At 37.6% G+C, this 21,692-nt stretch overlaps 1 protein-coding gene across 1 annotated transcript in view; it reads left to right on the forward strand.

Moving 5' to 3' along the window:
- Positions 1-21,692, forward strand: part of OCA2 (OCA2 melanosomal transmembrane protein) — a 158,420-nt gene that overhangs the window by 120,158 nt on the left and 16,570 nt on the right. The window contains exon 22 of the mRNA XM_008498085.2: positions 2,911-3,004. Within this exon, the coding sequence (XP_008496307.1) occupies positions 2,911-3,004 (94 nt within the window). The remainder of the gene's footprint in view (positions 1-2,910; positions 3,005-21,692) is intronic.

Genomic DNA, 21,692 nt, shown 5'->3' on the forward strand with positions numbered 1-21,692 from the left:
GAGGCTGTAGACTACTCATTAGTTTTGGAATTGCAGAATTCCTTGACTTTTGCCTGATTCCTATAATAACATCAGCTGTACTCATTTGTTCTGGCTTTGCATTAAGGCACATGCTTTGTGTCTTGGCTTTCCCATGCTAAAGCCTACAAGGCACGCTGATATTTCAAGTTAAATTTCATATCTTTAAGCATACATTAAAATAAGTAAATTATGCTTTGAGACAAAAAGAGAGCATGGGAAATGAGCTGTGCCATTTCTCATGACCAGTGGTGCCCTAGGCACTATTATTTAAAGGCTTCTGGACCTCTAGTAAAGTTAGTCATCTTTTCTCTCCACACCTCATACATGTGTGAGTGGGTGCATGGCTGATGTGCTTGACAAGAAGCTGAGGTCACAAATAGCCCTTGGTGTCTGACAAGAATGCACCACAATGTTTTACATTCTGTAGGGATGTGTCCTCCTATTGATGTGCAGTTCCACTAACATCAGTAGAGCTCCTCATAGGCAGAGAGGATGTCAGTATCCACTTCCAGCTCCTTTGCTGGAAAAAAAACAAACAGAGTAAGCAGGAGGCAGCTCACCTAGCTCACATAGCTCCTATGAGAGCAGAAAAATAGAAATTAAAAGAAAATAGAGACAATTAAGTATATAAAATAAAATGTCATGTTGGGATTGCAAGGAGTTGGGGTGTGAATTCTTTTCTTCTTAATCTCTCCTCACCTGCAAGATTTCTTGTACCATAGTGGGATCATCTCAAGATCTGTTTGAGGCTGCTGATGAGGAAACAAATTCAATTCCTGATTTCAATAGGTGGTGTTTAGGCCACTCACTTGAAACAATGGATATTTATGATCAGATCTGTACTCTAGGACGTGTGTCTCAGTTCGCTGCCTATTTTTTGTTGGTAATAATTAACCATCCTGGAATAAATAAAAAATTATGCTTTCTCTTCTGAGTCAATAGCAAAAGTCTTGGCCATATGAGAGGTTTTTCTTGGGAAGCCTGGACTTTCGTGAAATCAACTTTTAAAAAATACTGGGGTTTTTTTATTATTTTTTTTTTAAGATAAAAATAGTCCTCAGCAAATTTTGGGGGCTTAGTTGTTTCTCAAAGTTCTTATTCTGTCCCTAGAATGGCCAGTCAAAAATCTGTATTTTGGTATACACTGACGCTTGTATGGCTTTAAATCCAATCTGGGATCAAAATTATTGCAATCAAACTTCTCCTACACTTTTTCTTATTCAAGAAAGATCTGATTTCCTCCAGTGTTCTTCCCACATCACACATTTTTACTCCTTTTCCTTACTTCTGAACTCTGTAACTTCATTTTATTTGGAATTAAGACTGTTCTAATATTTTTAAGAATATTTTTAGAAGTCTGCTCATTTCTTGTGCGCTTTCAGGTGCAGAAGGCCATGAGTCAATGTTTAGGGAAATAATTCTTCTGTCTGTATTCTTATTTATTATTTGGTAAACTGGTCTCTGGATGAGTTGAAACATTAACTAAGTCAAAGGAATTTACTGGGCCATTAATTATCTACTGATCTGTTTTTCTCAAAGTCAGGCCAGAAGAGTGTCCTTGAACAGTAATGTTTAAAAGGGCCAAAAGGAGAATCACAGAATCAGAGAATTGTCACAGTTGGAAAAAACCTCTAAGATCACTGCATCCAACTGTAAACATTCCCCTGGATTGAAATATGTATATCAATATCTGTATCACCCACTAGAGAATATTCTGAAGTGTCTCATCTACATGGTGTTTAAATACCTCCAGGGGTGGTGACTCTACCACATCCCTGGGCAGCAGGGAGAAGAATAACTAAATGCCTGTAGGACCATAGAAAGGCTTGTTTTGAATAATGTATAGGTAATGTAGTGATGTGTGGCAAAAGATATGAAAAAAAATTTCTCCTAGATTATTACATCTTTTATTTGAAATTTCAATTAAAGAACAAAATGTACTAATCACTGTTGCTTCCTGAGTCGTGCCTTAGATCAGAAACATTTGCTGAAGACATCTGCTTTGTGGAAGTCAAGTATTCTTAATTCTGAGGTATGACTCATGAGAAAACTATAGAAAATGGGTAGGTCTTTCTGAACTCTGAATACCTGGCTTCTTCACATTGACAGATTGCTGAAAGTCAAGAAAAAGCATAGGAATAAATTAGTTATGGGAAGAGAATCAAGAGAAGAAAAGTATTTATTTCTTCCAAGAGGACAAATGTACATTATAAGCATGGTATATTATTTTCCTTCACTATGTTCCTCTCCTATGTGGACTTGTATATGTGATTTGGTGAATTTCACTGAATAAGTTTATGTTCCACTATGTATAAAAGAACTGTTGAGGTTTGGGAGGCAAACTTTATATCTGCGGTGATTCTTTTGCCTTAGCAGAGAGATGTGAAACAGATCCATTCCTCTCCCTATTCCTACTTATTGTGTTTTAAACTTTTGTTAAAAAAGAAATAAAATCTTCACAATTAGTTACTGTATCTATAAAAAAGATATCAAGTTTGTTTAGGAAAAAGGGCATCCATTTTTCTTAGCATCCTCAAACTATCTCATCCTTTTTCTGATGGCTCTCAGTATGTAGAACCAAAAAAATCAGCAAGTTTATCTGAATGAAAGTATCTGATGTCATTTTGACAACTGTAGATTGGTGTTATGTTCCTTCCCTCTTAGTTTCTGTCTTATGTAGAATCAGAGAATACCAGGCTTATCTTTCAAAGTGTGAAGCTTTTTATAGGACGTGGAGATACTGTCTGTATGTTTCTTTTCAAGCCTACAGAAAAGAAATGGATTTTTATTTTCTAACTAGTACATCTTAGGAATTTAACACAGAATAAACAGAGGAAGGATAAGAAACAGAGTGCAACTATAAACTGCTATTTGTTTTCTGAACTGCAGGTAATGGAACATTGATTGGAGCATCTGCGAATGTTGTTTGTGCAGGAATTGCTGAACAGCATGGTTATGGCTTCTCTTTCATGCAGTTTTTCAGGTACAATTTCAAACTTCTTACCTTTTTTTTTTTTTTTCCCCTCTAAGAAAACAATGGATTCTCCTAGGAGAAAATATGGAGAAATGGTTCATAAAGCAGAAATGTGTTTCTAACTTCTTTTTTGGCAACTGAAATGCAGGTGGAGGGTGGATTACTTTATTTTGGCATACTGTGGATAAAATGCATAAAGGTGGCAGGAGCACAGGGGAACCCCAGGAGAAAAAAAGTCTCAGAAATTCCTGCTTTGATCACCCTCTTTCTTATCTTCAGCTCTGTAGTTATACATAATTGTTGCTTGATTGTTAAATGCAGTTGAAAAATAGTTTCTCAGCTGCATGTTTTCAGGGACATTCCATCACCAGGAGAAAGGGAGAGATCCCATTTTAGACTGAGTAGAACTGTAGTCCATGATTCCATGAGTAAACCTATTTAAAAAATATTTCTTCTTTTGACTGGCTGCTGAGAAACTATATATAAAGGTGCAATGGGCAGCTACTAAAAGCTCAAGTTGTTTAACAATTTTTTAATTGGTGGTTAACAATTGTGGTTTAATATTAGAAGTTTCACTGTAGGTCATTCATCAAAACATTTTTAAGGGAAAAAGTATACTTACTGTTCCTAACACATACAGCTGTTTCATGTTTTTCCAAACACCTTCAGTTTTTGAGACTGTGGGTGAAAGGTATAAATAGAAACTGGCAAACAGAGAACTAGACATGAAGTTAAAATTTAAAGAGTAGTTGATTTAACTAAAACATAATTCCTTGCTCATTTTTCTACATGTTTAGGGAAAAGCATACTGTTGACACCAGTACTTTTTCATTCATTGCATTGTTTATTTCAGTTTCTCAGCTCTACAAGCTTTCCTTTAACCTTAAAACCTTTAAAGCTGCATAATTAATGATTAATTATACACGAGTATCTGGAACAGAGTTGGTGATAATCCACCCAAAATAAGATGGTCTAAGCTGTTGTTTTTGTAAGTATGCGCTGCTCGTTACACAGTTTTTCTTTAGTCACAGTTTTTTGGTGATATGTTTCAGAAAGACAGAATGCCTATCAAATCAAAATGTTGGTTGTCAGGACCTTTGACATTACAATGCAGTCTTCTGTACACAGTAATAGCTAAACAAAAAATATGGTGATACTACAATAATGGGCCTGTGGATTCTTCAATTTGTGTTCTGCAGATGTTTAGCTTGTCATTTGGGGATTTAACTTGTATGTTGCATTAAAAGTGTGTCTTCTAGGTAAATTGTATAATGACATGTTCTGAAAGCTTTCCTGATGCTGTCTAGGCATCTAAACAGAAACAAGGATATAAACTGACAAGTCTTTTCAGTAGTGTTCACAGGGGAATCAAAGAATCATAGAATGGTTTGGGTTGGAAGGGACTTTAAAGATCTTCTAGTTCCAGCCCCTGTCCCATGGGCAGGGACACCTGAAACTAGACCAGGTTGCTCAAGGCCACATTCAACCTGACCTTGAACACTTACAGGAGGGGGGCAGACACAATTTCCTTGGGCAACCTGTGCCAGTGTCTCACCACCCTGACAGTAAAGAATTTCTTCCTAGTATCTAATCTAAATCTCCTCTCTTCAAGTTTTAAACCATTGCCCCTTTTCCTCTTGCTACACACCCATGCAAAAAGCCCCATCTCAGCTTTCTTGTAGGCTCCCAACTGCTATGAGGTCACCTTGGAGCCTCCTCTTCTCCAGGCTGAGCATACCAACTTCCTCATCCTGTCTTCACAGGGGATGTGTTGAGTCCTCTGATCATTTTTGTGGCTCTCCTCTGGGCATGCTCAAGGGCTTCTATATCTTTCTTATCTTGTGGACTCCAGAACTGGACACAGTACTCCAGGGTGGAGTCTCACAAAGCAGAGCAGAGGGGGAGAATCACCTCACTTGGCTGTCTGTTCTTTGTTTGATGCAGCCCAGGACAGGGTTGGCTTTCTGGGCTGCAAGAGCACATTGAAGCTTGAAGACAATACATAGGAGTTCTGAAATTACCTTCTATATCTATGCTTTCAATGGAAAAGGCTACTGGGAAAAGCTGTAGGTATAGTGAGCAAAGATTTGAGAACTGAATCCAGAGTGTTCACAGGAAGATAACTGTAGATATTAATTAGCAGAAAGAAATTAAAAGCCTGCTTATGCTGACTTTTCAATCACCAAGGAGGCAAATCATAAGCTCCTTTATAATTTCTGTCAGGAAAATATTTGTTTTAGTCCAATAAGCCTTGATTAAATATTTTTCTGAGGCTTCTTTTGGCATTAAGAGGTATTACATGTATCCCTTGAGGGGTTTTATCTTGCTTAATTTTATTTATGAAGGTTTTCTCAAAGTATGAAGTGATTTTCCTGTGTTTCTTCCCTGTTTCCTATGATTACTCATTAGGTTTCACTTCTCTGCTAAGGTTCCTCTATAGTGTCTATGCTCTAGAGTATAGACACAGATATTTACCTACTCATCTTGCAAAACTCTGTGAGTCACCAGGGAAAAATCACATATACCATGTGGAGGGAGATGACCCTCTGCTGCCTGACTTTTGCAAAGGTCTCATCAGTACAACTTGGGCTCATACTATTTCGTCTTTGTCAGGAATCTGTGCAGGAAACTCATGACAAATCTGTCCTGGGTGGTGTCTGGGGTTGTACAATGTGGTATACTAATTCTTGCAACATTCATCCCTACTGGCATGCTAAGCCAAAAATTAAACTACTTCATTCAAAGGAGGCCTTTGCTAAAAACATCTGTTTTGTAAACTGTATTTTGACGTAGTGACGAGAGGAGAAAAACTGGGCAGTGTTACTAAGCCAATCTAGTGAATACACCTTGACACAACAGGAATGGTGGTGCTTCCAGAGCCTGTGGATGTCTAGTGATGAGAGCGGTTATTATGCCTCTCTGAGAAGGGAGAGAAAAAGACAGGAGCCAGGCTGTGTCCTGTAAGAGTGCTGATGAGTTCATGACTGATATATGTATCTTTCTATAGTGGGTCTTGGTGAGATTCAGTGTTCCTCTTCTCTTTTTTGAGAGGCAAGCAGTAGCAGAAGAGCTAGCATGTTGTATAATGCTTTTTGGATGGCCAGCTAGAGCCAGAGGTGACCAACTCTGATAACTTTCCTTAAATGTCATACTTTGACCAGCTTAATGTGCTTCTACCTGGCATGCCTTCAGCAGAAGAAATCCAGTGCCAGAGGAGTGCATGTCTGAATGACAGTAAATGCTATAGTCTGTCAGAAACCTAACATCTTGGGGAAGATCCCCCTCTAAAACACAGCTAATTGTTTCCTTCTCTGTATTGAGTCCTACCTCCCTAATGACCCCAGGGCAATAATCTCATTCCAGACTGCTGAGTGTGGCTGGATGTAAGGGGAAGAAAGCCAGCCCTGGTGTTCCATCCTCACCATCCAAGCACCTCAGGCCGATGTGCTGGAAGTCCTGTGCCTGTAAGGAGGGTTCAGTAGGATGGCATTTAGGTGGAAAATATTACACTGAGAAAGGCTTGGAACTTCCTGCTCTGTGTTGAAGCAACTTAAAGCAGTCTGGTGTCCAGAGTACAATTCTGGTTGAGGAGATACCAGGTCCCAAGCACACATTCCTGGATGGAACTGGACTGTCCAGTGTCACCAAGTATCTTACCTGGAACACATTCAGCTATTGTGCCCTTCTCCCACATTACACATCAACACATGTCAAGACCAGTTTGAACAGTGCTTTCAAGGGGAAGGGCAAGATTGCCAGTAACAAAAGATTCCTTGGTTGCTATAAATTCAATTAGCTGTTCCTGGCTCTTGTGAGCTTTTCCTGATACTTAATTGTTTTCCACGGAAATGAAAATATTTCCATGTTCCTTAGAATATAAAAGTACTCTAATAAACTGACTTTATCAGCATGAGGATGTTTTTACCTTTGAATCTGTTATATATGGTGGTAAGGCAATGAAAAGGGGCTCCTGATGGCTTATCAGTGGAGAAGACAGATGTTCTCAGCAGCGAAATGTCCAGCTAGAGGCCAAGCACTGGCCAAGGTATTTGTGATCCCCAGTGGTGCCTTCAAAGCTCAGCCATTCTGGGGTTTGGCTTTTAACTAGCCCCAGAAATCTGAAAGTAAATAATGGATAACTGCTTCTGGAAGATTCATTTGGACTGCATCAGATACAAAGGAAAGGAAGAAGTATTAAGACAGAAACAAAATTAAAAGTCCTAGGAAGATCAAGCTCAGAAGTAGCAATTGGAATAAAGATGGTCTTGCATTTTTGGAAACACTCCAGCCAAATTACAGTGCTTTTCCACTTTGGAAACTTCCTTATCAAACCATATTTATGTGTTTTAATCTTTCGTCCTGAAAAAAAATCTTTTATGTGCCCTGATTTTTTATTATCCTTCTAGTAATTCAGAAGGCAGAGCTGAACAAAATATTCCAGGCACAGTCCTCATATTTTTTTCCCATTTTACAATGATAAGATTAAATATAAAATATGGAGCTATTTGCTTTTTGGTTGTTAATCTAGGCCATTTTGAATTCCTGTTTAATTTACTATTGACTGTTAAATCCAAGTCTCTGTCAGATTTCATGTTATTTACTTGTGTGTATATGTTTCACTCTTCCTCCTCTCACCCTCCTGCAAGTGCTTATACTTTTCTTACATTATGTTTCTAATGAACATATCATCAATGGGCAGAGAGGAAAGGGAACTGGTGTGCTATGTGATCTAGTAAGTGAACTGGAGGATGGACACAAAGACAAATACTTAAGTGGTAAAAATAAAAATAATTTTGTGTCTGTGAGGTTTAGAAAAGGAGATAGAGATCAGTGGGATATTTTCTGTACATGGTCAAGGTTAAACACAAGAGCAAACAATGAGCATTATGACTCTGGAGAGAAAAGCAATTTTATTTTGTAGTCTTGACTCTGTAGAAAACATCAGAAATATTTATAATATAAAAGAAATTGTTCAGAGACAGCATTATATGAGTAAGCAGAAGGCAGGGAAAGATAATATGCATATTATTATTTTCAGTCTAATTATCCGAGGAACATTAAATCATAAATAAGAACTTAACATAAAGGAAAACCCCAAATGTAGGAGAGCACTATTTCTCTTGGCAAATGGTCAGATAAGGAAAGTATAGACTTGTTGCCTGAATGATTTCCAGAAGTTAATTGAATCAATTAAGACTTTAGAATAATCAAGAGAGCTTTGTTTTTCTCAAGGAATGAGATAAAAGAAATGGCATTGCAGATGTTTCTTCTCATCTAGATGCTTCATTTCATGTTAATTTTTTATTTGTACTAATAAATCTCTGAGTTTGTTTATTGCAGCATAGCATTCCTGTAGGTCTGTCCACCCTATGGAATATAAAAGCGACCCACAGAAATATCTGTGTTACCACTGAAAAATTTGGTTTGTTGCATAAGACGTGTTCATTGCTGTAGGGGCTTTAATTTTCTGTTTCCCCTTGATAATAAAGTTGCCAGCTTTATTTTAATTTTCTGTTTAAAAAGGCATTTAAAAACCTTACAAAGATACATAGTATTTTGAACATACAGTAAGTCATGTTCCTTCATCTTGCTATAATTCAATACCAGTCACCCCCACATCCCTGTGATGCACACTGTGATAAAAGAAAAATAACTAAAAAATCACAGATAAATGCTGAACCTATTTGACACAAAAAGAAAGTGGGTATAGTGGGAAATACTCTAATTTTATTTCAAGTATATTTTGGCTGACTGTGAATAAATCATGGTGTCTTCGCTGGGAGTAACAATAATATGCAAGTGTGAAAAAAATATTGGTTTTTGATAATAGCTTAGAAAAGACTTCATTTTCATCATAGACTTTGTCTTTGGAGATATTTGCAGAAAAACAAAGTTACAGTAGGATATCCCATTTCGCCCTGCTTAGAGCACTCACCCATAAAGGCTGTGAACCAGTGCTTCCCATTAGAACTGTCACTCATGCATGTGGGAGGCCAAATATGATGTTCTTTGCTATCCCCTGTGTATCCTATTCACACAACTTATTGAGAAAACAGTTTTGAAAAAGACCACATTGGGCTCTGTAAAGCAGCATAAATGTCTCTACTTGATTATGTGTTAGACAGCTGAAGTCCTGTCAATTCCTGTGAATTTGGTGTTCATTTTTCCCTACTTTCTTCCTATTACACCACTCTATGCTGAATACTGTTGCTGTTTTAGAGGCTGATTTTGATCAGAACAGGGTTTTTTAAATAGTTCATTTAGGTCACAAATTTAAAATCCAATTATACAGGAAAATCTCTATTGTCAGGGAATCAAGTTTAACAAACATAAATTAGATTTTAGCATCCCATTCACTCTTTTGTTAAGAAAGACAAAGCTATAGACAATGTGTTGATTTTCAGCTGGTCACTCAACAAACTATAATGGTAGTTCAGCACGTATTCTTCTTTCACTATTAGCTTCTAGGTGGGGTTTGTTAAGAAGAATGACAGTTTTTGCAAGATTTGAATTTGATTTTGTTGACCTAACAACTGCTCTCAAACAAATGTTACATTGTCATCTGTGGCAGTCAAATAAAGTGAATGCTGCTTCTTTTAAGTAGTTGCATAACTTGCATCAAACCCCACGAAAATACTTACTCGTCCAACAGTGTTAGGCAAACCCTTATTCACCTGTATGTGTCTTGGCCACCTTTTCTACCTCCATTGAGTCAAATTGTTAAATTTTCTGAGTTTTGACATAAAGGTGAATGTTGAAACATGAACTAAATCAGCCTTCCATAAAGATGGAACAATTGGTCTAGCTAAACTGTATCTAGCTTGCTCTATGGGTTTGTTTTTTAACTTATACAAAAGAAATCACAGTCTTTTTTATCATAGCTAAAATAGCTCGTAGCTTGAGTAAAAAATGGTCTCTCCTAAAATGGGGATTTAAATAATATCTGTGAAGAAGTTAATTCCTGACTTGACTTGGCATTTGTGAAAGATTAAAAATCTTGTCTTTCTTTAGACTATAGTTTAATGCTGTTGTTTCCATAGTTGACTTTTTGTGTATGAGAAGGCTATACAAATTTTCTGAATTAATTCCTCTTTCAAGTTGCAGAGCTATGATAGTTGTCACATAAGTAAGATTTTATTTATTTATAGACTTTCTTTTTTTAGTCAAATGTTTTTACATATTTTTTTAATAATCTGTAAAGGAAGCTGAAGAGCAGAAAGTCTTGCTACGTACACTTAGGTGGAGAGATAGATAGGTTTTGGTAAGTGCTTTGTGAAACCTGCACATGAATTATTTTTCTTTAATGAACAGAAGCATATTTTAATGAAAAGATTCTTGATGTACCTCCAAAGCCCAAGATTTCAGGAACATACTATAATTTGTGCTTAAAATAAATTTGAAAATTAGAATGTCTGCTCCAAAAACAGGTGTAGTCCTTCCTCAGTGTTTCTTTAAATAGTACCCATGTAGAAACTTAAGAAACTAATGACGAGAAAAGTCTGCATGGTACCATTTTTCACTGGAAACTGATGGATTTTAAATAAAAGCTCTGTCTTTGCTGAGATGTCTGTCCATGAGGATTGATATTTTACTGCTACTAATATAGGCTGAAATCAGTTAAGAATGTTCACCTTTCTAGGAAGCTTTTAAAAGGCCAGTAAATAACCTCATTTTTCATTTCACTGGGTTTGATTTCCACCAGATCCTCTGAAACTGTTTTGCATGGTACTATATCCGAATATACAGAATTACATGGTTAGATAGAAGACATAATTAAAATAGGTATTACCAAGTTTCAGGGACATCTGGAGTGAAAACAGGAAGGCTCCTCTGTAGCTGATTAAACTTCTACAGCATCAAGGCAGGAGTTAATTTGCGGTCTGTCTACTTTTGCAATGAAGTAAATATGCATTTGTTAAATGCCAAAAGGCACAAAATGAAGGTCGTATGTACCATTATGCTGTTAGGCTTGTCATGACTGTGATTTCAAAATTTCAAAAACCCTGGAGCCTATTAAATCAGAGAGATTTTCTGTGGTTAACAGAGGTCAGTGCATTATTTTCCTAGATAATTCATCAATGTCAGTAGTTCCAATGAGAATGTGGGCCAAGTGTCGAGAGTTGGTGTGTCCGTGTCGCTGCTGCTCCTGTGGTCCAGCACTCATGTTTTGTTGCAGGTCACTAAAGGAAGGGTTTGCTAATGCCTCACAAGCTGTGTGTGAGTGGGTCCATGTGAGAACAGAAGAGAGAGCAGTCACAGTTACCTTTGAGTGATTTGACTCACTGATGATCATGCCCATTTCATAATGCCAGCTTGTTTTCCTAGCTAAGATTGAAGGAAAAATTCTGGCAAGAAGAGTAGGACTGAAATAGTCTCTGCTGCTTTAACCCACCATGTCTTGAAGCTAGCAACTGGGGTGATTTTTTTTCTTGTTACTCTCAGTTCATGTATTACATTAAAAAGGAAAGAGTCTGCTTTTCATAGACATGATACCCAGCTCACCTGTGTGCTGTGCATTGTTAAAACAGCTTTATTTTATACAGGGGAAAATACTTAATATTGCAAAATCTTAATCTTTGTTAATTTGGTTTAGAAAATTTTTATAGAAAATATTTGTAAAAAGCAGATATTTGCCATTGGTGTGAGAAGCTTTTGTTTTATTTTAAACTGCAGTGGCAGAACATTGTGAGACCCGTGATAAGAACTGGAATAGAAAACTTAGAGCAAGACTGTGCTGTTACAAGTATAGTTTCCTAAAATGTACAGATTACTTCTGAAATCACATCAGATACTGTGGCCTCTCTCAGTGTCCCTGTAATCAAGGATTCAAGCACTCCACAGTGACTTTATTTCTCACTGGAAAATTCTATTATCTCTTTCAGCAAGAGAGAATCTTGTTCCTGCCTTAATTAGGGTGACAGTTGTTCTCCTCACATTGTATTTGTTATTCAAGGCGTCATCCATCTCCCATTCTTGATGTAACAGTAAATCAGTGCCCAGTGAGGCACAAAGCCTTTTCTTCTCCCTCCTACTAAGGGGCACTCATCTTTGTTGGGGCCTTATCATCAGTACTAGCCTGTACATTAAAGCATATGACCACAGACAACTGAAAAATCTGCCTTTTTATGGCTTGTTACTTGTCTTTTAGTGACACCTGGCCCAAAAGTAGTTAATCACAGTGAAGTTAGCTTTTGTGTTGGCAGGGCTGAGCCCAAAGTTCTTTCTCTAACCCAAGGCCTTTTCTCTAATACAAAGCCCAAGAGCTGCTTTTTCTGTCATTCAGGTGCTCAGTTTAAGTCCTGCCTTTGGGCATCTCTGTGTCATGACCATTCAGGCCAGTGCAGATATCCCCATCTATGAAGAAGCAGAAATGAACTAATAATAATCTTGCCAAGTATTCTGAATTCTCTTTGTATAGACTTGTGCATGGAACAGCACTGGCTGGAAGAATTTTTGTCTTTTTGCACTGGTCTCACAGCCATGTATATTTAATGACTATTATATAAGTATTTTAAAATCTCTTTTCCAGTTTCTCTGTCTGAAAGCTAGTGGCCACTGCATATACTTCTCTTGAACTTAATGTTTTTGTTTTGTTCCTGCAATGTCTTCTGAGGAGGTTATAAATTGCTGCCTTTTGCCTAAATTCTTGCCTTTGACAAATGAGACACTGCACTGAAAGACTGTTATTTAGTTTGTTGAATAACTGAATATTTACCTCACTCAGGTGCTGGCCAGACTGTTTGGAAAAAAATCAGATTGCAACTCACATGCTGTCCCCCCACCATTCATGGCAACCGTGTTTACTGATTTGTTTCATTGTGACTGAGACTTCACAGTGTGAAGCCTAAAAAGGGATTCACTTTGGAATAGCCTGAATAACATTTTTACTTCACCCAGAGTAATGAGGAGCTTTTTAATTCTGAAAAGTGTGCTCTTCTCAGCAAGAGCAAAAGGCTTCTCTCTGTAGTGATAGTGATAAATGAAATGTTAAAACAAAGAAGGTAGGAAGTGTAGCTATGAATGGTCAAACCAGAGTGAGAGTGAACAAAATTGAGGCCATTGCAAAACAGCAAAAGCCAAGACCCAGAAAAATTAAAGCAAAAAACCCCCCCCAAAATAAAAACCAAAAACCTCAACCTGTTGTATTGCTTAAAATATAGAATATCAGTGAATATATCAATGAAGGTTGTTTAGAATAAAGGGTATTTTCAGTGACTAGGAAAACAGCAAAATACAGGTTTTTTGCTTAGAGAGTCCTCTGCTTTTGCTGCTTCAGTGAGAACTCACTGTATACATGGTCTTTTATTAAATTTGTAAGACTTCAGATTGTTGTTAGTGGTATTTCTAGGCTCTATTTCCATTGACTGTTGCAACCAGCAAAACGTCATTAGTATATTAATATAATATATTATTTTCTATATTGTAGTTAAATTAAATGTATGAGAATGAAGTCATCTTAGATTACGTGTCATTTTAGACCTATCACAGTAGGGGTTATTTGACCTAGAAGCTAATATTATGAGAAACAAAGAACCATAGAACAGTTTGGGTTTGAAGGGACCTCAAAGGCCATCTGGTTCCAAGGCTCCTGTCATGGGCAGGGACACCTCCTACTAGACCAGGTTGCTCCAAACCTCATCCAACCTGGCTTTGAACACTTTGCAGGGAGGGAGCAGCCACAGCTTCTCTGGGCAACCTGTGCAAGTGTCTCACCAGCCTCACAATAAAGAATTTCATCCTAAACTCTAATCTAAATCTATCCTCTTCCAGTTTGAAACTACTATCCCTTGTCCTGATGCTACAAGCCCTTGTAAAACGTCCCTCCACAGCTTTCCTGTAGGCCCCCTTCAGGTACTTGAAACATAGCATTATTCCAATGTAGTACATAGTTTGTCATATTTTATAACTTAAAATATGTTCTTTACTTACAAAAAAAAAAAAAAAAAAAAAGAAAAAAAAAAGAAAATAAATTGTGCTTATTTGTCACAGACATGGGAGCAAAATAAGGTCTTTGGGATCACTGGGCTTTAATCTCAAAGTCAAAGCCTGCCAGCTACAAATTGTGCCTGTTTGACAGAAAAGGTTTTATTTTTGAAGGTATTACAGGCATATCTTTTTTTGACAGATTGGTTGTATAAGTCTTCATGTTGCTTTAGTAGCTCCTTTTTAATGGGAGAACTTTAACTGATGTCAAACTCAAAAGTTCAGTGACAGACAATGTGCCTTCTCTTAGTTTAAAGGTTAAAATGATTGACACTTTTATATTAACAGAATAAACTGCTGTAAAAATATAAATTTCTATGAATATTCAGATAGGAAGAGAAAGAACCAGATTCAAAATGAGGGTCAGCTTTTCCCTAAGTTTTGCAACTGTGATATATATCTCTATTAATAAGTACAATCAAAAACCATTACTGAAAACTTTAACAGTGATAAGCCAGTTCTTGCAGTAATTACTGTTGTAGATGGAGTAGAATTACAGGTTTGGAAATGTCTAAGTTTTCTGATTGTGCAGAAATATAGAAAAATGCGGACGGTTATTAAAAAAAATAAATTCATTTGCTAAAACACAGTGCTGTTTCATGGATTTCTGACATGAAGAACATTTGGATGGAGGAGCCCTGGCTGGGTGGAAGGAAACCCTGGCCCTGAGCTGTGGGGAAGCTCCAGGGATGCTGTGCAGTGACTGTGGGGCTTATGGGTGCCTGGGGAGTAACTACAGCTTCCCAGCGTAGTTGAAAATCAGATGATTTACTGATATGAGCAGAGTCTGCAGGCTATTCTGTCTGGCCTATGTTGAGTAGTAAGACACAGCACAATAAAATGCATACCTAAACTTGTTTATGAATTGCATTATATTGTTTAACAAGAAGTTTAGCCTGATTAGTGACTTTTCAAGTCACCTGTTGGGTGAGCCTTCACCTCACAGAAATTACTTCTATTCCCCTATGGTTTTGCTACTCCAGAATTTTCTGCATTTCCCTTGTAAACAAGACAACGGTCAGAAATAGGATACTTGAATTCAAATGGGATTCAGCACACCTGAGTTCATGCATTTAATTCAGCCTATTCATTCGAATTCCTTCTGCAGTCCATGGAGAGGAAAAAGGCAAGACTTATCCTGACCTCTTAAAGGGATATCTTGAGATAGAAAGAATTGCCTTCCTGAAGGCCCTGCATAGGCCCCTTCTTGAAGTCCCATCTGACTTAAATAGCTCTGTACTGTTCTGTCTAAAAGTTAAATAATGCAAATTGAATCTTAGATGAACCAAATATATAGTTAAAATTTACCATCTCTAAGATAAAGGCTGCACTAAAGCACATTCACAAAAGAAATACCAATACATGACACATTACTTTTACTGCTTCCTGATTCATGAGAGCTAAGGGGTAAAACTGTTAATTTATCTTGACATTTTTAGTGGAATTTATGCATGAATGTGAGTATGTCTATGAAAGACAGAGTAACTGAAAGTAATTCTGCACTAATATACTGTATTTAATTAAAAGTTAATATTTCAATTTTTTAAATTAACACTTCAATTGAAAAACAAGTAGATTAAACCCACATCAATTTTGCAATAATTTAATCTTCAAACCATATTAATGCAATGAATTCAGATATTATTGACCAATGCCTGGACTAAATTCTCTGGGTTATTTTTATTCCAGCAAAGTGTAAAACAAAAAAGTGAATGAATCCACTATTTAAATGCATTTCTTAATTCTGGATAATTTTCGTGTAACAAAAGTATATGGATTCTCAGTACAGTAGTTTACCTTAAGATGGTATTCAGCTTCAATTAAAATACTGGATGTGATATGAGCTAATTGTCTAAACTCCTGTTGGAGGGCCCATTGGTGATATAAAGCTATATTCACTGGCCTAAATATAGATATTTATCTAGCCCTGTGTCCAGGACATCTTCATAGATCTGGTAGATATGACATAAGATACATGGACTCATGTCATGCTCAAGTGGTAGCTGGAAACTGAGTGGGACAATCTTTAAATCTCTAACCTAATTGTCTGCCTTCATTTAAGCAATTGATTTCAGCATCTCACAATAAACTTCATGGAATCTAATGTGCAATTTGACTCATCCTGCAGTAGATGGATGCATCTATTCTGCTTACTGCATTGTCTAGATTTTCCACTGTCTACTGTGGGAACTTAGACAAAAAAAATAACTTTCACAGTTAGTTCCCATCTTCATGTGCTTGAATCTGGAGCTGAATCCCAGTGTATGTTTCTCATCATGCATACACTGATACTGTGCAAAAATTCTTCAAATGAAAATTCAAAAGATAAAAATAAATAGTAACCACTACAGAAACATTAATGTAGAAATTGTTAACAATGAAAAAAACGTATGTACTTCAACTCAGTTTAAGATGCTGCAACACATTAATCTGTTTGCTGTTTGGTGTTGGCTTTCTTCTCTACTCTCCACTCTTTCTTTTTGTCCCTTACTGTCCCTCTATTCATATCTCCTCCCTTGTTGTTTCCTGCCCAGTGGCAGGTGGTGTTTTCCTCTCCCATAGAGATATTTGGCAATAATGAGAAAAGCAGATACACCCCTACTACTTCCCAAGCTCCTGAACAGCTATTAGGCCAGTTGTCAGGTCTTTCAGCATGAATTTGGCTGACCTGGGTTGAAAGCTACATTTCAACTGACTATATAAATGACTTTAAATAATATCCTCCTTCTTTAGCGGCATTGGAGCTGATAATGGTCTTGTTAAGATTTTTTGCATGTCAGACACTGGGTCACTGGGCCTGGTGAGCACTGAGTCTGGTTTGATGGTGAGCAGAGGACACCAGGGCTGATGCTGTCCTTGCTGCCTGAGGGTGGGGATGGGACAAGATCTTGGTTTCAGGACAGAGTGGTTCTCAATCCTTTGCATTACTTTCCGTGTACCCTTTCTTGCTTTCCTACTTTTTTTCAGTGCAAAAGGGTGGTTCATAAGGGAGCGCAGCCTTATGAGGTCTGAATCCTTGGGAATACAGGAACTTGAAAGGAATTCTCCTCCTGTGCCCTATCTGTGCATCCTTGGTGAGGGTTTTGCATGGATGCTTACGTGACCAGGCTCAGTCCTTGCATTTTACTTCAAACAGAAAATATAAGTACACCAAGCAGGCAGCATTTGTCCATTGTGCTTAGGAGGTGAAAATGGAAGGGCACTAACTTCCTCTGTGTTCCCAAATGTAAAGCTTATTTAGTTAACAACTTACAATTTACTAGTCAGCCATTTATTATGTGGGAAATAATCCTTTCGTTATGTTTGCTTAACTTTAAAATTCTCATCCCAGGGAAAATGTTTAATATATTTTCATGCTCCTGTGTAATGTACCATATTTTTATTTAAGTTCTGCATTTATCAGATTTAGGCCAGAATATATTAAAATAAAAAGCTTAGGATGCCTACCTACTGCAAATTTCAAACTCAATGATAATAAATTTTGTGAGAATCATGCATGCTTGATAGACATAATCTGTATAATTTTCAAGTCTGATCACGCATAGAAGTGGGACTTTAAAGTTTTATTGGCTAGTGGGAATCTTTATTGCACAAGAAATGCAAGATTAGCTCTTTATGTTCATAGCTCATGGAGACACCTGTGGTCACAGGAGAATTCTTCTCTATGAAACTGCTAATAATCTTGCACCTTTTACCCTGACTTTCCTTTTTTATTATCCTTTGGCTGACTTCCTGCATGCTTTGCTAAACTCCTAAATAAGCAGTCTATTATAATTTTTTCTTAAATGAGCATCAGTTAGTAGTTAGCAGTAGTCAGTTAACCCCCACATATGAACCTAATGTTTGCAGATTTCACCATTAAATATGACTACTTATGTTTAGCTTCTTCTTTCATTAAAAGCAAATGAAATTTTAAAATCAGAAATAGATTCCTGTTGAAAATAGTTTTTTGAAATTAAAACATTCTCATTGATATATATGTGCTGTTACTTGTCATAAATCACAAAAGAAACATGATGTTTATTTAAAAGGGAAGACTTCTTTGTTTTTATACACATGCACATATGTATTGTAATGTCAAAGCTGCTAGGGGTTTAGTTGACATTTAACATTAGAATTGTTAAAAACAGTAAATCAAATTAAGAGCACATGGACTTCCAAGATGAAGGCATCTTCTCTTAAAAGAAGCGCAGGTATCCAAATTTTAAAGGATTAAATGAGTTGTTTACTACTCAAGGGATGGGTGATTACTGGGATTACTTTGCAAGCAGGTCTTAAGTAAGCATAAGGGCACTGGGATGTGGTGGTAGTGATTGAGAATGCAGTGATCTGGTTTGTCATTTGTCATTGCCATAAAAAGTGTCTTTTTGTACAAAGACAGCCTGTGCTTTAAGCATACTTAAGCAAACTTATAATGGTAGGACGATGTGATTTAGCAATATAAAACCAGGGAAAAGTGACATAAATACCTCCAAATTTAACTTTATCAGTCTATTTAAAGAATTAAAAAAAATTCTCCTTCTGCTCAGGCTATCTGTAATAAGGCCCCCATTTTAGAAAATACAGGTAGTAGAGCAGGGTGAAATGGCTGCTCTGCCACAAAATACTATTTTGTGGCAACAGCTGTTACCAGTGTCCCAGGCATTAAGTGTGCTGATAAATCAGTGGCCCTAGGGCCCATGAACTGGACTGACTGAAGCACAGAGAAGATGTAATGTGCTCTGGGTGAGGGAGTTCCATTTCATTCATTCTGCTGAGGTCTATGACACACACCACTGCTTTTACCTGTGTTCCTGAGGTAGATGGAAAAATCAGAGATTGACTGGTTTTGGTTTTGTTTTGTCATTGTTTTTGCCAGGGCTGATCTTGTCTTATTTCTAGAAACAAACCAGTGAGGACTATGATTACTGAGAGCACATATTGGTGGTCTCATGTGTTCCAGTTGAAGCCAATGGGCATTCTTCAGTGAGTTTGAGGGAAAGTGGGACTAGGCCAAGGTGTTGCATCAATTCATGGACTCAGTCACTTTTCCAAACTGAGATAAAAGTTTATTGACCTGAAGGTCCTATTTAGAATCTAGCCCTTCCCCTGGGTCCTCCCTAGGGACCTTCCCCCAAACTCTTGGTGTTTTTTCCACTGTTTTTCAGTAATTTTCCACTGTCTCTTTCTTAAGCAAGTGGCTTCATTGGTATATTCCTTTCTTATCACTCGTATCATCTTTTCTACTTCCCACAGCCCAGACCATGCCCTTTTGAAAAACTCAGCTGTTGCTCGTGCCTCTTTAAGGCTTAGGCATTTGTGGAGCAAATATGATTCGTTCCAATGACGGTATTGAATGAGAACAAAAAAATTTCTTTGTGTCTTAGTGATATTTCCAGCATAATGTTTGCTCTCAACTGCCAAGATTCTGAACTGAAACAGTCAAGGAAAAATCTTTCATTATTTCAGAGTATTTCATTGTTCTTTTGATATCAACTGAGTTTGTGGAGACTGCTGAGCTTCTTCTGGTAAGCTCTTCTTTTGGCTTCCTTTACAAACATCTGTGCTTCTGATCTGTGCTGTGCTGGTGCAAGGTGGGGTTATTGCACAAGCAGGTTCATGAGGATTGCTTTCATGTGCATGTTCTCACCCCAGAGCTGCATGCTCCACTCAGTTTGTTGCACATCTGCTGTTAACTGCAGGAGAAGGTTCTTGCCAAGGTAAAAAGATGAGACACAGTAAAAGAGCCAATAAAAAACCATGGTACCTGTCCAGGCAACTTGTAATCTGAGGAAGATTGTTCAATAATAATGAATACAAGGAGTAGGACTCATTTGACTTATTTTCTACTACTGAAGTGAGGTGTTTAACCTGTCCTGTACCTCCTGTGTGGTCATTATAAACAGAAGATTAGAGATCTTTTAGTGTATCTGCATGGATGTTAGCTTAGCACTAAAATATCAGAAACTGTATCAACTGGGAAGGTTGGAACAAAAAGCACATTTCCTTAGAACTGTAATTTATTTAGCTCAGTTATATTCTAAAATATTTTATGTTTCAAAAGTTTATGGAGATGTTGCAGCAAAACTTTGTGAACAGCAAACGGAAGAGCAGAACTCTTTATCTACCAAGGGCAGGGAAAGCCCTGCTATAGATCAGATGATCCTCCACATTGATCACATGTGGATGATCCTGTGCTGGAGCAATTTTCTTTCTACTCCTCATTCTAATAATTCATATTGGAGCTGTAGCTCTTTTTATAGTTTCTTCTTATCTCCTTTACATTTTACATTTTAACCATACATGCAGTGTTTTATGTACACTGGATACATCTCATTTTCTCCCTTTATCATAGCCTAAAACCAGTCTTGTCCAACCCTGAAGGTGGCTTTCTTACAGACATGAATAACTGATCTTTTGCAATTTCTATGTACACATGTGGTACCTTCACTGTTATCCTGTTCTGATACTCAAGGGACCTTCCTGCTTGTTTGGGGGGCATAGAAAGTACGAGACTTGTAGAAAGAAGTAATCTTTGTATGAGGCATACTAAGTATAACTGGAAGAAATGGACAAGTTTCTATCTATCTATCTGAATTTCTGTTCTATCTGAAGATTGGCACCTCATGCAGTGCTCATGACTGCATACAAGTGCCTATTTCTTTCTGATAAGTGCACAGACTAATGCCTAGTTCAGGGTTTTGGACACCCCACGTTAAGTGATTTTATACCAGACGAGAGAAGAACGCAAAGAAATGTAATACTGAGAGTGCAGTAAAGATGACTTTGTTCTGGTAGTTGTTCTATTCCTCCAAGATATTCCAGGAGGAATAGTGACAGGGTAACCTCACAACAGTTTTAGCGGATCCCTACCAGTGCTGGGAAGCATTATGGGAGTAAGGTACTAACATGAAATATGACAAATGATGATGAGCTGACACCAGGATGTAGCTGGAAACATTGCACTGTGAAAAAAACAGGAAATTAATGCGGTGCTGGTCTATGAAAGCTGACAAAGCTTCTGCTTTCTTAGAAGGGGAGGGATGCAAATAGAATACTGCAATGATTGAACTGTTGGAGATGGAGAATAATCCTTGGTATTACTTGAGTCCAAAGATATTTTTTCAATATCTTCATCAATGACCTGTATGAGGGGATGGAATATACCCTCAGCAAGTTTGCTGATGACACAAAACTGGGAGGCGTGGCTGATACACTAGAAGGCATGCTGCTATCCAACAAGATCTGGACAGGCTGAAGAGCTGGGAAAAGGTGATCTTCTGAAGTTTAATAAGTGTAGAGTCCTGTATCTGTCTATGAATAACACCAACCATCAGTGCAGATTAGGGGTCATCTTTCTGGAAAGCAGCTCCATGGAGAAAGACCTTGGATTCCTAGCGGAGAGTAAATTCTCCATGGGTCAACAATGTGGGTTTGTGGCCAAGAGGGCCAATGGTATCCTATGATGCATTAGGAAAAGTCTATCCAGCAGATCTAGGGATGTTCTCCTTGCCCTTTACTCTCCCATGGTGAGACCACACCTGTAATACTGTATCCAGTTTGGGGCTCCCCAGTTCAAGAGAGACAGGGATCTACTGGAGAGAATCCAACAGAGAGCTATGAGGATGATTAAGGGACTTGAGCACTTCTCCTCTGAAGGAAGTCTGAGAGAATTGGAGCTGTTTAGCCTTGAGGAAAGAAGGCTGAGAGGGGATCTTATTAATGTCTATAAATA

This window comes from Calypte anna, chromosome 1 (assembly GCF_003957555.1).
Source record: "Calypte anna isolate BGI_N300 chromosome 1, bCalAnn1_v1.p, whole genome shotgun sequence".
Lineage (NCBI taxonomy): Eukaryota > Metazoa > Chordata > Aves > Apodiformes > Trochilidae > Calypte > Calypte anna.